The 15,643-nt window shown below is 40.1% G+C and overlaps 1 protein-coding gene across 7 annotated transcripts in view; it reads left to right on the top strand.

The window, feature by feature from the left end:
- cacna2d3 (calcium channel, voltage dependent, alpha2/delta subunit 3) overlaps positions 1–15,643 on the top strand; it is a 63,213-nt gene that overhangs the window by 44,095 nt on the left and 3,475 nt on the right. For 5 of the 7 annotated variants that reach the window (XM_088338210.1, XM_088338209.1, XM_088338213.1 and 2 more), the window contains 13 exons: positions 293–338; positions 458–555; positions 626–719; positions 4,269–4,364; positions 4,468–4,589; positions 5,947–6,024; positions 6,124–6,185; positions 7,919–7,963; positions 9,995–10,057; positions 10,130–10,200; positions 10,283–10,358; positions 10,442–10,482; positions 10,823–11,757. In XM_088338210.1, the coding sequence (XP_088194336.1) occupies positions 293–338; positions 458–555; positions 626–719; positions 4,269–4,364; positions 4,468–4,589; positions 5,947–6,024; positions 6,124–6,185; positions 7,919–7,963; positions 9,995–10,057; positions 10,130–10,200; positions 10,283–10,358; positions 10,442–10,482; positions 10,823–11,537 (1,607 nt within the window). In that variant the 3' untranslated portion in view covers positions 11,538–11,757. Of the gene's footprint in view, positions 1–292; positions 339–457; positions 556–625; positions 720–4,268; positions 4,365–4,467; positions 4,590–5,946; positions 6,025–6,123; positions 6,186–7,918; positions 7,964–9,994; positions 10,058–10,129; positions 10,201–10,282; positions 10,359–10,441; positions 10,483–10,822; positions 11,758–13,318; positions 13,375–15,317; positions 15,436–15,517; positions 15,636–15,643 lie in introns of those variants that run through there. The other 2 variants (XM_088338212.1, XM_088338211.1) reach the window with 1 other exon arrangement.

Genomic DNA, 15,643 nt, shown 5'->3' with positions numbered 1-15,643 from the left:
CTAGATCCTGCCCCAGAGCCAATCTGAGTTTCACATCAATGTTTTAGTGTTCTGGAATAAATTGGACTGTTAAAAAACTGGACAGCATAATGTTTTGTTGCTAAATGTGAAGTGCAAATTATTAGCACACAATCCCGTAATGTAGCAATTCAAACTCTTCACCACAACAAGTAGGACACACTTCAATCACTTTTGACTGATAGGCATTATTAAATAGCGTTAATCATTTTTATTGGTTAAGTTAAGCTGGCTGGAGGCCTCTGAAGCGTGACTGACTTTTTGTGTTTTTAAGGGCTGCGTGATCTGGAACAGCCAGATGTCGCCCTGGCAGATGAATGGTAATGTAATGCATGGTTTGGGGAAGCGGGCATCCAAGCGTTATGTAGGTTAGGCCTCATTGTTGGCGTGGTACGTCGGTGGCCATGATGTAACACCAAATCACCATTGTGAACTTAAGGACGTACTGCAACACTGAGGAGGAGCACGAGCACCGTCACCTGACTCAGATTCAAGCCATCAAGCTCTTCATGACGGGACGCAGGCCCAACCTTAAGTGTAAGTAACTGACTTGGATATTGTTTCAACTACAAGGTTAAATCTTTATCTGAACAATCTTCTCTTGCAGGCGACCGAGAGCTGATCAAGGAAGTATTATTTGATGCTGTTGTCACTGCTCCTCTCGAAGCCTATTGGACTGGACTGGCTCTCAACAAGTCAGAGTGAGAATTCTTTTGTCTCTTTAGAAATAGACATGGTGGTTGCTGCATCTGTGTTCATATTGAGGGGGGTATTTTTTGCCTAAAGGCAATGTGGGATGTGAACTTACACATCTGTTATGGCACCATGAGGTCTGTCAGGCACACGCAGGTTGTAGCACAACATATGTTGTCATACAGATGATTGCTTTTCATTTTTTTCTACTCTTAAACTCCGCCATGTCTTTTCATTATGATTTTTTTTACTTTATTTGTGCATTATTTGAAGTGTTCTTAAAAAGTTGAAATTATAATCATTTCTCTTGATAACAATGCCCAACGGAGTTCAAAGAACCTTTATTTCTTTTCCCGCATGCCTTTTATCTTACTTTTATCTAAGGTTTTCCGGAGGCATAACATATTTAGAACCAGGAAAGGTGGGAGATCGGGTGGAGAGTGATTTAATGCTCGTGTTTGTGATTTTCTGTTAGTGGAGCTAGAAAATGGTGAAAGTAAGAAAAGGATTGTTTTAAATACAGTCCAAACGCCAACCCAAACCCCCAAAAAGATGACAATAGAAGAGTTTATTCAAGCACATCTAACATCAAACGTACTTGCATACGCCACACAAGCAGTTTGACAGAGGGTGCAATGAATATTTAAGCCAGAAGATAGCGTCAGTTAGTACAACTTTTTCAAATTCTGATTATGCAAATGCTTTTACTCTAAATCGTGAGGTTTTGTTCCGGAAAAAGGTTTCTCAAAAAAATCTGAGAATTATCTCATCTCATCTCATCTCATTAGCCGTACCGCTTATCCTCATTAGGGTCGCGGGGGGGCTGGAGCCCATCCCAGCCATCTCCGGGCAGTGGGCAGGGGACACCCTGAACTGGTTGCCAGCCAATCCCAGGGCACACAGGGACAGACAACTCATTCGCTCATTCACACCCAGGGACAATTTGGACCGGCCAATTCACCTGAAATGCATGTTTTTGGAACGTGGGAGGAAACCGGAGTGCCCGGAGGAAACCCACGCAAGCACGGGGGAGAACATACAAACTCCGCACAGGAAGTCTGGAGCTGGATTTGAACCCACAACAGGTTCCCATGACATGAACTGTGCCGCACAAGCGCTAACCACTGCGCCGCCGTGCTGCCCTCTGAGAATTATCTTCTTGTTTAAATACTTTACTGTTGTGATTTATTTCATAAGTATTGCGTGTTTAACAGCTTCATTATTGTAGTTTTATGAATGTAATTTTAATGCAAGATTTACTGTAATTGAGTTGGTGCATTTGCATATTTCTTATTGATATAACTGATAAATTAGAAGGTATTGTAGTTCTCATAATCTTTAGTACTTGGTATTCTAATTCAAGACTAAGACGTGCACCTGCAGGTGAAGACACAGTTAGCATTAAAGTATAATTATGTAAATGAGACAGTAAACGATAAACCAAGAATACAAGACAACAAACCAAAGCCTGACATCCTGTTTTCGCCTTTGATTACAAGTTTGGAAATAATTACAGGTACCAGTTGAACTGTGTCAGAAATTAGACAAAGACAGGGTCTTTCATGAATCAAACAATGTCCAAACATCACAATATGAAAAAAGCCCAGTAAAAAAAGGAGGGGGGAAAATTCTGTGTTGTTGAACATATTAGAACATCGAAAAATACAATTGGTAAGTTGTGTCCTTGGTTATGTGCGTGTTCAATGCTCATGATTTGGCGCCACCAAGTATAAAGGTCAATTCTGAGTACCGTATTTTCCGCACTATAATGCGCACCTAAAAGTCTTATTTTTTTTCAAAAGCTGACCATGTGCCTTATAACACAGTGCGCCTTGTATATGGCTCAATATTAAATTCGCAAGGTCTCGCAACTTACTCAACAGCCGCCGACTCGATTTTACCCCGAACGTGGAGTAGTCCGCGGTGTATGCTGGGATTTATATACCGGCGTTTCATTGGCTAACCAATGTGTCAATCATCCGTTAAATCGATCGCTTTTGAATGAAGTTATTCGGAGCCTCGGATTGGCTAGAGGGCCAAAACAAACCCCTGCAATTGGCCGAAAAAGATGTGTCAATCATCCGTTAAATCGATCGCTATTGGCTCAAGTTATTCGGAGCCTCGGATTGGCTAGATGGCCATAACAAACCCTGCAATCGGCCGAGTTTAGCAATGGCGTAGCAAGCTTGCTAAAGTACACATGTTTTATTAGTCTGTATTTGCAAATAATTTACTCTCCTGGATTTACTTCACTCACGGTTGTAAGAAGACCATGATTGCGTATCATTATTGAACGTGAGAACTTAGGTGAGTTATGCGGCTTTATATTTTCCCGGTATCTTGTTTTAGAACGATCTTGATGTTGCTGTGATGAGTTGAGTGAATTAAACTCAATTCCAAGTGTTTATTGTCATATGCAGAGTAAAGTTGTGAGCGAAAAAGAAAATAGAAACATAGAAATGTTTGGCATTTCTTGAATCCCAAGACTTCAACCTTCCGAATGATATTTGAAATGACGCATTTTAAGTGACATCGTACGGACACCGCATCCGCACGTGTCTACGACACGTATTTGCTTCTTTGCAAGTTTTAGGAATGTTAAGGGGGTAATCAGTTTGACTGAATCATCTGACTGTTTTGTCGACGTTCCCATTGTAGCGCCTTATAATCCGGTGCGCCTTATCTATGGAAGATATAGGACCAAAAACTATTTTTGGGGGGTGCGCCCTATAACTCGGTGCGCCCTATAGTGCGGAAAATACGGTACTTTTTTTGGCTGAAGCGGAATTTTTTTTTTAATATGGTTAATTGAAAATATATTCTAGTTAAGATGGATTTATGAAAGACAACAGCAGTGGCCAAACAGTCTGACAACAAATTAAACTGCACTAATAAAGACCAGCGCGGATGGAGCTCCACGAATTTTGGCTTTACAAGTCTGACATGGCAAAAATGTTTAGTAGCATTTTTACTGTTGTTTTTTTAAACATTGCCATTATTGTTACACTTTTATTTTGATTAAAGAAGAGCTGTATTGAATTAGGAACTTGTTTACTCTCTGCCACCATCTCCTGGCTTGTGTTATCATTGCCGCCTCAGTCACCTTCTTCATGATGCAAGTGTGTGCATTTTTAGAGCACACGAATAAACCATTCTTTTTTTCATATTTCTTGGGGTTTGGGTTGGCATTTGAACTGTACTTAAGGAAGGACTTATATCACTCTTACCATTTTCATGCTACAGCGAGGACAAGCACAACGTCACTCTCCAGCACTGCCCCCATTCCTCCTAGCTCATTGGTCTAGTCCCAAAACAGCTTTGCTGAAAGTAAGATAAAAGCAGAAGGATGCAGTGAAAAATAAAGTATAAGAGCTCTTTGAACTCATTTGGGCACTGTTAACACATACTTAATACAGAAACTATCTAAATTTCCACTTTTAAAATTTTAAATCTACAAGTACAGTATAAAACTAGCACATTTAATGCCCTGTGCCTAACAGATTCAATTAAACTTGATTATTTCACACTGTGCCCCTTTTCAAAAAACAAAAAAACAGGAACTCAGACAAAGGAGTAGAGATTGCCTTCTTAGGGACACGCACCGGCCTGTCAAGGACCAACTTGTTTGTAGCTGCAGATCAGCTCTCCAATCAGTGAGTGTCACCCCTCACCAACCCACTTGTCACTCTTTGCGGCGAGGCACCGATCTGGATGAATGTCAGCCTCTTTCTCATTTGGTTGTGTGCACGTCCTCAGAGATTTCCTGACGGCGGAAGACAAGGAGGGTGTGTTCAACGCAGATCACTTTCCCTTGTGGTACAAGAGGGCGGCAGAACAGGTCCCCGGCACATTTGTGTACTCCATTCCCTTTAGCACAGGTAGGTGACACACAAGCACAAATGAATATTCTTGGATTATACACTTTAAAGTGTAGATGGATAGAGAAAGGAAGACAAAGGCGGAAACAGAGAGGTGACGGGAATAGAGAGGGGGAGAAGAAACAGAGACAGAAAGATGGAGATGGATACAGAAAGAAAAAGCCAGAGATTGACAGAGAAAGGGAGACAGAGAGAGAGAGAGAGAGACAGATCCTGACACACAGAGATATGAAAGAAAACAAAAGACAAAAAAATGGGGCGGCACGTCAAATGAGTGTTTACCGTGTCCGCCGCACAGTTCTGAGGTCATGGGTTCAAACCCAGCTACCAGCCTTCCTGTGGGGAGTTTGCATGTTCTCCCCATGTCTGTGTGGGTTTCCTCTGGGAACTCCAGTTTCCGCCCACATTCCAAAAACGTGCTTGTCAGGTTAATTGGCCGGTCCAAATTGTCCCTAGGTGTGAATGAGAGTGAGTTGTCTGTCCCTGTGTGGCAACCAGTTCAGGGTGTCCCCTGCCCACTGCCTGAAGATAGCTGGGTTGGGCTCTGGCACTCCCGCAACCCTACAAAAGGATGATAGGACAAAAATTTTCCCAGAAAGAAAGAGGTAGAGAGAGATGTAGTGACAGGGAAAGAGAGACACAAATAAAGAGAGAAAAAGAGACAGAGAGAGAAAAGTGAGATGGATACAGAAAATAGAGACAAAGAGAGGTAAAGACACAGAGAGAAAGAGGGAGCCAGAGAGAAAGAGAGAGAAAGACAACATAGACAAAGAAAGACAGTTAGAGTGAGACACAGAGAGACACACATGGAAAAAAAGAGACACACAGGGAGAGAGACTTCTTACTAATTTGATTATTATTTGCTTTTTATAGTTTTTGTTATTAATTTTTAATTGTTTTTTTTTTATCCTGTTTTGTGCGTAAAAATAAATTATTTGAGAATTGTTAAATGTTTGATGTGATGCGGCCCCACTTTGCCTGGAACTTAACGGCGGCCGCCGAGTAAATTGAATTTGAGACCCCTGCAATGCACCAATTAATGCAAAATACGTGCTGTTCATATATTTTCTTTTTCATCATAGAGCATATTTTTCAAAGCATGTATACAAGTAAATAACCTGCATGCTTTTTATGTTCTCCAAGCATGAAGGCTATTTACCTGTGAATTATTACTTTCTGGGATGGCAAAACATTTCTGCAAAGTATAACATAAGGTGCAAGAAATCAACACAAGATCTAAGCAGTAGATATTTCATTTTTCTAAAAAATAGCATTCAATATATGTTTGGGTTGTAGAATTACGTGTGATAATCATGAAATGTCTTTATTTTTCTTTTCTTTTTTGCATCTTTCTTAGCGTTGGAGAATAAAAGTGTTGTCTTGGCAAGCACAGCCATTCAGCTCCTCGATGACAGAAAATCGCCAATTGTTGCAGGTGACTATGGACCTTTCATGTTTTTATTGACATCAATTCCTCACATTTTTTGGGCATGAATGTGGCACAAATTGATTTTTGGGATCACTTTCTATTCAGCTGTCGGGCTTCAGATGAAGCTCGAATTCTTTCAGAGGAAGTTTTGGACTGCTTGCAGACAGGTAATTCAGAGTCTGTTATTAAAGTTATCACAAGTAACTTGGATGCCAAATAACACTTAATTAATTAGAAAAATATTGCAGCATTTTTCACACTTAACTTAGTCCAATGTTTTTCACTTGGTGTGTCGTGGAACACTAGCGTGCCATGAAACCTTTTCTCATGTGCAGCAGGAAATAGTTTCAAAATTAGGAAAAACAATCCTTAAAACGGGCTAAATAATCTGGCAATGTTGCTAATTTTTTTAAGTGTTATCATGTTGCAATATGTTTGATTCAATTGCAATACTGTATGCTCAGCATTATTTGTTAAATCATTTTGTTTGAAGAGGATTGTCAGAACCAGAACAGGAGGAGGACCCAGATGCGTAATGTTTTCACACAAGCTTTATTTTACGGGAATGGGGCAGTCATGTGCGTGAGCACAAACGCCAATGATTCTGTGATCGCTGGCCAGAAGAAGACAGAAGCCCGGCGTGGAAAAACAGGAAGCCAGAGGCCGACGAGATCGATACCAGATACACAAGCCAATACCGGACAGGACGGGACAGACAGGATTGATATCAGATACACGAGCAGATACCGGACAGACGGTGTAGATACCGGACAGGATCAATACCAGATACACGAGCAGATACCAGACACGCGGGATCGATACCGGACAGGACGTGACAGACAGGATCGATACCAGAAACTGAAGACTGGAGTCGGATATCAGACAGGATGAGACTACGGGATAGATACCGGACAGGACGTGACAGACAGGATCGATACCAGAAACCTGAGACTGGAGTCGGATATCAGACAGGATGAGACTACGGGATCGATACCGGATACTGGAGACAGGCGGAATCGATGAGTGAGTGAGAGCACTGAGATTAAATAGGAGGGAAGCCAATTAGGCAAGTGAGGGCAATGGGCAACCGTGACAAGGATGTTTGAGCTTTAGCAGCTAAAACTAGTAACAGTAACATCTATGTTGTACTGGCAAATCAATTTGCTCATTTATGTAATATTTTTCTTATTTGCCAATACTAATTGAATTTAGCAAGAGAAAGGTACAAATACAGCAAATTTCTTTATATTTAATTCATATTTTTTTATTATGTAATATCCTTATTTTAGTAAACAGAAAGTAAAAAATACAATAATATGACATTTTAAAAATCATTTCATTTTCATTATCATTTCAACATTGGCTATGTTGCCAGTCTTGAAATACATATATGAATATGAAAATTTGGACATTTTAAAACACATTGATACATTGAAATAAAAAATAATTCAGTTTAATAATATATTTTTTTAATTTTCTACATGAAGTGTGCTTCAAGATTTTTTTAAACAATTAAAAGGAACTTCTGCCCCAAAAGGGTTGAGTAACACTGACTTTAAATTGGGGTGTGTCGTTTGAGTTGTCTTTAAAAAGTAGAAAGTAAAATATTTTCTCTATTAAGTATGTGTTAACAATGCTTAACTGAGTTCAAAAAGACTTTGAAAAATAAATTAGAGTAGCAAAATATCAAGTTGTGGACACCACTTATAAATCTCCTTGACTATTATCTTGTATGAATGGGAGTAGGTCCAGACACATCTTTGTTGCCGACCACTCTACCATTCAGTGGAGGAACATAATTGCTATATATTTTAACCAGGGCCACAAAATCAGACAATTTTCCACACTTAGTTTGTGAATCACTGTACTAATTACCTTTAATTCCCTCTTGTGTGCTCAGTGTACAGCTCTCGACGGAAAATGCAGCATCAGCTGTGATAGCGAGGTACGAATAATCGACCCATTCTGAATAGGGATCGACCGATAAGGGTTTTTCAGGGCTGATACCGATGCTGATTATTAGTATCAAGAGGAGGCCGATAACCGATATTTGGAGCCAAAAAAAGAATCAAAGGATATTTGTTATGAATATAGATAAAACTTGTATAGCTGTCCAAAACCTTTTACAGTAAATACATTTCAAAACAACTAACATGACCTATCTTCCACTTAAACAACATACAAACAGCGCAGGAAATAAAATTAGCAGCAACTTGTATAAAAGTTACCGTATTTTCCGCACCATAGGGCGCACCGGGTTATAGGGCGCACCCCCAAAAAATAGTTTTTGGTCCTATATCTTCCATAGATAAGGCGCACCGGATTATAAGGCGCTACAATGGGAACGTGGACAAAACAGTCAGATGATTCAGTCAAACGTATTACCCCCTTAACATTCCCAAAGCTTGCAAAGAAGCAAATACGTGTCGTAGACACGTGCGGATGCGGTGTCCGTACGATGTCACTTAAATGCGTCATTTCAAATATCATTCGGAAGGTTAAAGTCTTGGAATTCAAGAAATGCCAACCATTCCTTACTTGCTATTTTCTTTTTCGCTCACAACTTTACTGTGCATATGACAATAAACACTTGGAATTAAGTTTAATTCACTCAACTCATCACAGCAACATCAAGATCGTTCTAAAACAAGATACCGGGAAAATATAAAGCCGCATAACTCACCTAAGTTCTCACGTTCAATAATGATACGCAATCATGGTCTTCTTACAACCGTGAGTGTAGTAAATCCAGGAGAGAAAAATGTTTACAAATACAGACTAATGAAACATATTTCTTTATGGCGTACTTTAGCAAGCTTGATATTCAGTCATCTTTTTCGGCCGATTGCAGGGTTTGTTTTGGCCCTCTAGCGTATCCGAGGCTCCGAATAACTTCAGCCAATAGCGATCGATGTAACGGATGATTGACACATCTTTTTCGGCCAATTGCTGGGTTTGTTTTGGCCCCTTAGCCAATCCGAGGCGCCGAATAACTTTAGCCAATAGCGATCGTTTCAAATAATCATTGACACATTGATTAGCCAATGAAACGCCGGTATATAAATCCCAGCATACACCACAAACTACTCCACGTTCGGGGGAAAATCGAGTCGGCGGCTGTTGCGTAAGTTGCGAGACCTTGCGAATTTAATATTGAGCCATATATAAGGCGCACTGTATTATAAGGCACATGGTCAGCTTTTGAAAAAAATTAAGACTTTTAGGTGCGCCTTATAGTGCGGAAAATACGGTACATAAAAAAATGTATTGCTCCCTAAATTTGCTTTTTTACAAAAATATTTTAAAAAATGTCATTACAACCAAGACAATTTAAATTAACTTAAAACAAAAAGTGCATCAACATTTCAACAGGGCCGGCAAATGTAAAAGTGTGGGCACTCCTGTTTATGTGCCAGCTTGCCCAACTAAAGTTAACAGCTAATCAGTAAGCCTTCCATTTTAGCATGCTTTTTATGCTCTCTCTCAATCACAAACACACACCCTTAAATGACGAACTAATGTTATGATAAGAGCTAATATCCTGTATCGGTCTCCACTTAAACATTTTTTCCATAAAAAACAAGTTAACTACACTTTTTAAGTCTTTTCTTAATCACACACACGGTTTTTCTAGCATGGACTTTTGGAAATCCCAATATTATCCGCGGCTTGATTCAACATCACAGGCATGTCAAAGGGTTAGGGGAGCTTGCCGCTTTACTAACGTTATTCCAGTGGCTCCGCCCCCGGTCGCTTATCCAAATAGGTGGAGCGGTTGGGTAGCAAGGGGAGGGGATTACAAAAGAGCGAGAGAAAGCCTCAGCTGTATATTTTGGCTTTATAATCGGCACTTTGAATTAAAAAACTTGCCAAATATCGGTGCCAATAATCGGCTCGCCCAAAAATCGGTCAATCTCTAATTCTAAAATCTGTTAAGATTTTTTGTTTCCCTGTGCTTAAAATATCTCTTTGATAGGACGTCAATTGCTACCTGATTGACAACAATGGCTTCATTCTTGTCACAGAGGAGATGTCACAGGTATGATTTGTGCAAGTTGGCATCTAGTACATGACTAGAAATGTCTTATCGTAACCTCTACTGGATTACCAGACTGGGCTCTTCTTTGGCGAGGTAGAAGGTGCCGTCATGAACAAACTCCTCCAAATGGGCTCGTTTAAAAGGTCTCGCTAAACGATTATTACTTTAAGTGCTGCCGCAAAGTCTGATGTGTGGTGTTGTTTTGACTGAAAACTGTTGCTGCAGGATCACACTTTATGACTACCAGGCCCTGTGCAGAGAGTACGCTGGGAGCAGTGACAGCGCACGCACCTTGTCGGATGTGAGTACATGAAGGGAAACTGTTTTCGTCATTCTCCTCGTATTACGCTTTCAGTTATTTATCGTTATGTTTTTGTTTTGCAGCCGTTCACTGTTGTCAAGTGGCTCCTGACTGAACTTGTAATGTAAGAATATCGTGAATCACAAAATGTTTCCCGTTATTGAATGTTTTCACACCAAAACATTGAGCACTTCTCCAATCAGTGAACAAACTTTGAAATGTAAACCAGACACACCACTGTTGGTTAGAACAATAGAATTCAAGTCAATTTTGGTATATTCCTTAATCACAAGAAGTCTCAAAGGGCTGTACAGAGTACAGACTACTATTACACCATCCCCTGATCAATCAGTGCGGATAGGTCAGAACATCTCAGATGTCATCTACCTCAGCACGGGCTCCCCCCAAGGCTGTGTCCTGAGCCCCTTGCTGTTCACCTTGATGACACACGACTGCGTCCCTAGGTCCGCCACAAACCACATCGTGAAGTATGCTGACGACACAACAGTGGTGGGCCTCATCAGGGACGACAACGACCTGGCCTACAGAGAGGAGGTGGAGCAGTTGGTGGGCTGGTGCAGGGACAACAGCCTGGTCCTGAATGTTGACAAAACTAAAGAGATCATTGTCGACTTTAGGAAAAACCAGCCCAACCATGCCCCACTTTGCATCAACAACAAGGCTGTGGAGGTTGTCAGCAGTATCAAGTTCCTAGGGGTGCACATTACAAACAAACTCACCTGGTCCGTGAACACTGCATCACTGGTTAAGAGGGCACAGCAACGTCTGTACTTCCTGCGGAGGATGAGGAGAGCCCACCTGCCCCGACCTTCCCTCATCGCATTCTACAGGGGCACCATAGAGAGTATCCTGACCAGCTGTATCTCTGTGTGGTGTGGAGGCTGCAGCGCTACCGACTGGGGTAGTGTGAGGAGGGTAACGAGGACAGCAGAGAAAATAATCGGGACTACACTTCCCTCCATTCAGGACATTGGCCAGAAGCGCTGCCTATCCCATGCTAAGAACATTATCGGGGACCCCTCTCACCCCCATCATGGACTGTTCACTCTGCTAGCCTCTGGGAAGAGGTACTGCAGTGTGCGGTGCAGGACCACCAGGTTCCGCAGTAGTCTAGTCCCCCTGGCCATTAGACTGTTAAATGGTCAATCTAACATATAGTTAACCTAAATCAAAACGGCTGCTAATTTGACTTTTTGCACTACTGGCAGTTCTTTATAGCTTGCCACTCCTTGCACAATTGCTCTCTGCACTATTGTACTTACAGCGTTATTGTTACAGTGTTAATGTTACTGTTTACCTGACTTGTTAACCTGACTGCCCATTTTGCACATCTGGTTAGCTACTCCTCTTGCACTATCGGCACTATGGTAAAATACTATACGTAGCCATAATACAATACAACTTTTACTTATATCTGTACATTCAAGGAAACTGGGCGGGTCAGATGTATCGACATTTCGTTCTGTATACACGTGTACTAGAATGACAATAAAGTAGATCTGAATCTGAATCTGAATCTGATCTAAAAAACTCAGCATGAGGATAATGAACAGACAGTACACAATCAACATGAAATATAAGTAGTACCTAGATGACCGGTTGACAGCTTCCTGAGGTCAACATCATTTATAAGCTATTGAATATAAGTAAATGATAAATTGTCTGCATTTATATAGCGCTTTTCAAGTCAATGAAGACTTCCCAAAGCGCTTTACAATGTGCTTCACACTTACCCATTCACACACACTCACACACACACTCACACTCATACACCAATAGCGACCATGCAAGGCGCCAACCTGCTTATTGGGGGCATTCGTGTGTTTAACGCCTAGATTTAAACGATTCTTAGGTTGCAGATCGCATCTCAGATGGAAGAGCATCTATCCCACAGGGCTCACTACCCGGTACCCTTATTTTTCAGCATTTATATGCTTCTGTAGGGTTTGTGGGTGCTTGAAACCCTTGCAAATGCTTGAATTTAATGTGTTTTCAAGGTCAGGAAATTGCTTGAATTGTGGGTGAAGTGTTATAACGCTTGATTTTTTTTTTGCCACTCCCATGTTCAAAAACAGTCTGACTCGATAGACCGCGGTTTTAAATGATGAAAAGTGTGCATAAAAATGACGCAGATAGTGGCTTCCTTACTATGTTGTCATGTGAAGTGTTACTGCACCCGGCTCTTTTTTTGAGAAGCAAATCTTTTAGTTAGGCTCACTGAGAATTGCCTTTAGCTCCTCAACGGCTTCCAGGATTATCATTTTTTTTTAAGAGATATCAATAATAATGAAACAATATGCACCAAATTATTTAGTAATTAGCAATCTCATATGTTTTGCAGGTGATCTCTGGAAAAATCATGAAATATAAATTGAAATTAGAACAGATATTTTAGGGTTTTTTTTTCACACTGAACAGATTTAGTCAAACAACAATACAAAATCACTGAAAATGCAGAAATTATATCAGTTTATAGAAGCCCATTGACAATAACAGCTCAAAATAGCAGAAAGTATGTACTAGCAGCAAGATGGTAACTTTTTTAAGTCATCAAAGTCAACACCAAAAAAAACGATCTATTGATCAGTGCTGGATTTATTCCCTCGAAGGTACTTGAAAACTTGAAAAATTGGCTTTGAAAGTGCCTGAACTTGGCCCTGAAAAAGGTGTATGAACCCTGTAATAAATAATATTTTGTTTATCGATTGGCAAGTCAAAATTGGCCCTATGTGCCCTACGTTTGGCTGGCAACCAGTCCAGGGTGTCCCCTGCTCATTACCTGAAAAGCTGGAATGGGCTCCAGAAACCCTGCAAGCCTAGTGAGAATGAAATAATTCATCTTTTATTCAAACATGGCAAAATCTTACACATGAGCAATTGCCATTTACGTGTTCATAACCAAATAAAAACTGAAAACTTAACTGGGTTTTTCTTTTCAGTTTTCTGTTGGAGTTTAACCTGTACAGCTGGTGGAATGTGGATCTTTCAGTTAAAGGTATGGTAAAAGTTGATTGAGCCTCATAAGCTTATTTATTCTGGCCACAATTAGAAACATCAATTTTGGTGACCATAACACATCTGATGGAAAAAATACTTTAAAAAAATAGGCTGAATTGAAGTAGTTCATCATTTTTTATTTTTAGTCAGCCATTCCCAGTCCGATAACAATCTATGTTTTTTTTAGGTATCTTAGCCAATGAATTGAAACGAAATAAACACTTGGAGATGTCCTTGTGAAATTTACTGGGTTTTCTGGGAGCCTTTTTGTCCTGAGTTATAAAACAATGACAAAATAATGACACCCTAGAGGAAGTCATTGTTTTTATTTTAATCCAGACTTATGTTTTTCGACAAACTCGAAAGACTTCCAATTTTAAAATGTCTTGAAGGATGAATAATTACCACTCTATTCCAGAAGATAAAACGGTCCAAAAACAGTGACTTAGAGCTAAAGTTAAATTGCCCTTATTCTTGCGTTTTTTTTGAGAAATATGTTTCTGGGGTAAAAACAATTGACTGACAATGTATTTGTATTTCCAGGGTAGATTCACAGTTTTTCTGGGGATATACTTGAAGAGCCCTAGTGTTCATGGGCTGGTCCAAAGCCACTTTTCAAATTCCGACTCGTGTTGCTTTTCTTCCTCCACGTGTTTATTTAACATCCAGTTTGCAAGATGGGTAAAGTAAGCACTGGCATTGAGCAGTTCAGTTAGGGGTTTTTTATTCAGAATATTTTCGGCACAAATAAGGTACAGAACAAAGCTGTTTCATTCACAAGTGAGCAATATGAACAGCTGAAGATCACTTTTATACAAGGAGGACAGGCTGTGACAAAAGAAAAACGTTAGTTAGTGGAATACAGACGCTGCCCGACCTACGAACGAGTTAGGTTCCGGACGATTGTTTGTAAGTTGAATTTCTTCATAAGTCGCTTCAGTGCTATATTTTGTATGTTTATGGTTTATATAATTATGTTTAAGGCTTGTATAAGTAACTTGTATTGTTTTGTACTAAAAAATAAACATTTCATAAAATAATATGCTCTATAAAGATAAATAAAGTTAAGTTTAACTTACTTTTAGAAGATGAGCTTCAAGAGTTCCTCCTGCTAAAAAGGGGCCATTTTCTCAACCGCATCAAGCTTTCTTATTCCACATTCATTAAAAAAAAATAACGTCTCGACTCTTCCTTACACTTTACATCAACCATATTGAATGGATGCACGAGATATTAAACAATAAAAATTTCAAAGTTTTTGGGGCACATCATATGCAGTGACACATTTCAGTATTACAACACTCCTTAGTGGGTTAACATAGATGTTATTGAATAAAGTAACTATCGTTGTACCAATCTAGCCACCACAGGGTCCCTGCAGATCCTTGAATAGTCTTAAAAGGCATTAAATTTATTATTCTTAGAAAAGGGCCTTAATTGACAATAAATGTCTATAATCCAACTTTCAGAAGTCTTCAAAAATGTGAACACTTCGATAAGATTTCTATTTGTTTTAACTAAAAGATTCCGTAACATTTCTTAATTCTTTCATTTACTTTGGTGGCAACATGGCGTGACCACAATAACAAAACTATCAAAACGGTGATGTGCTTTCAGTCGGGCCTTTCAGAGCAGACGCATGTCTTAGTTCTACCCGCAACACACAAAGCAACTTCAGGCAGAGACGTTTACTTTGGACCATGCTCGGAAAGTGTCGATTTAATGAGAAGTGGCTGTCCGATGAACGTTTTTCCCCATGGCTGAAAGCCGGGTTACGTTTTGTTTTGTTTCAAATGTGTGTGTGTTTTTTTTCAACTCGAATGTATTTTATAAGGCATTATAAAAAGTATTAAAAAGTCTTGAATTTAATGTGCGTTAAGCTGTAGGAACCCTGCACCAGTTTGTATCTCTGACCATCCGTTCATTTGTACTACGTGACAGCTCAGCGGCCTCGCGGCAAGACCACAATGGTTCCATGCGATACCGAATATCCCGCCTTTGTCTCAGAGCGAACCATTAAAGAGACCACCGGAAACATCGAATGCGACGGCTGCATCAGGTAATCGAGTCATTCCTCCAAAGTCATATTCAAGAGCGTACTACACCATTGCAATTGCACAGTCAACGTATCGTGTGTGCAGGTCTTTTGTCATACAGCAGATTCCCAGCAGCAATCTCTTCATGGTTGTCGTGGACAACAAATGTGACTGCAGCAATTCTCCACCAGTGACCATGGATCCCATTGAAATCATGTATATCCTTGAAAC

This window comes from Urocampus carinirostris, chromosome 6, assembly GCF_059441175.1.
Source record: "Urocampus carinirostris isolate Australia breed hairy pipefish chromosome 6, RoL_Ucar_1.0, whole genome shotgun sequence".
NCBI classification, from domain to species: domain Eukaryota; kingdom Metazoa; phylum Chordata; class Actinopteri; order Syngnathiformes; family Syngnathidae; genus Urocampus; species Urocampus carinirostris.
This window is presented reverse-complemented; position numbering and strand designations above follow the sequence as displayed.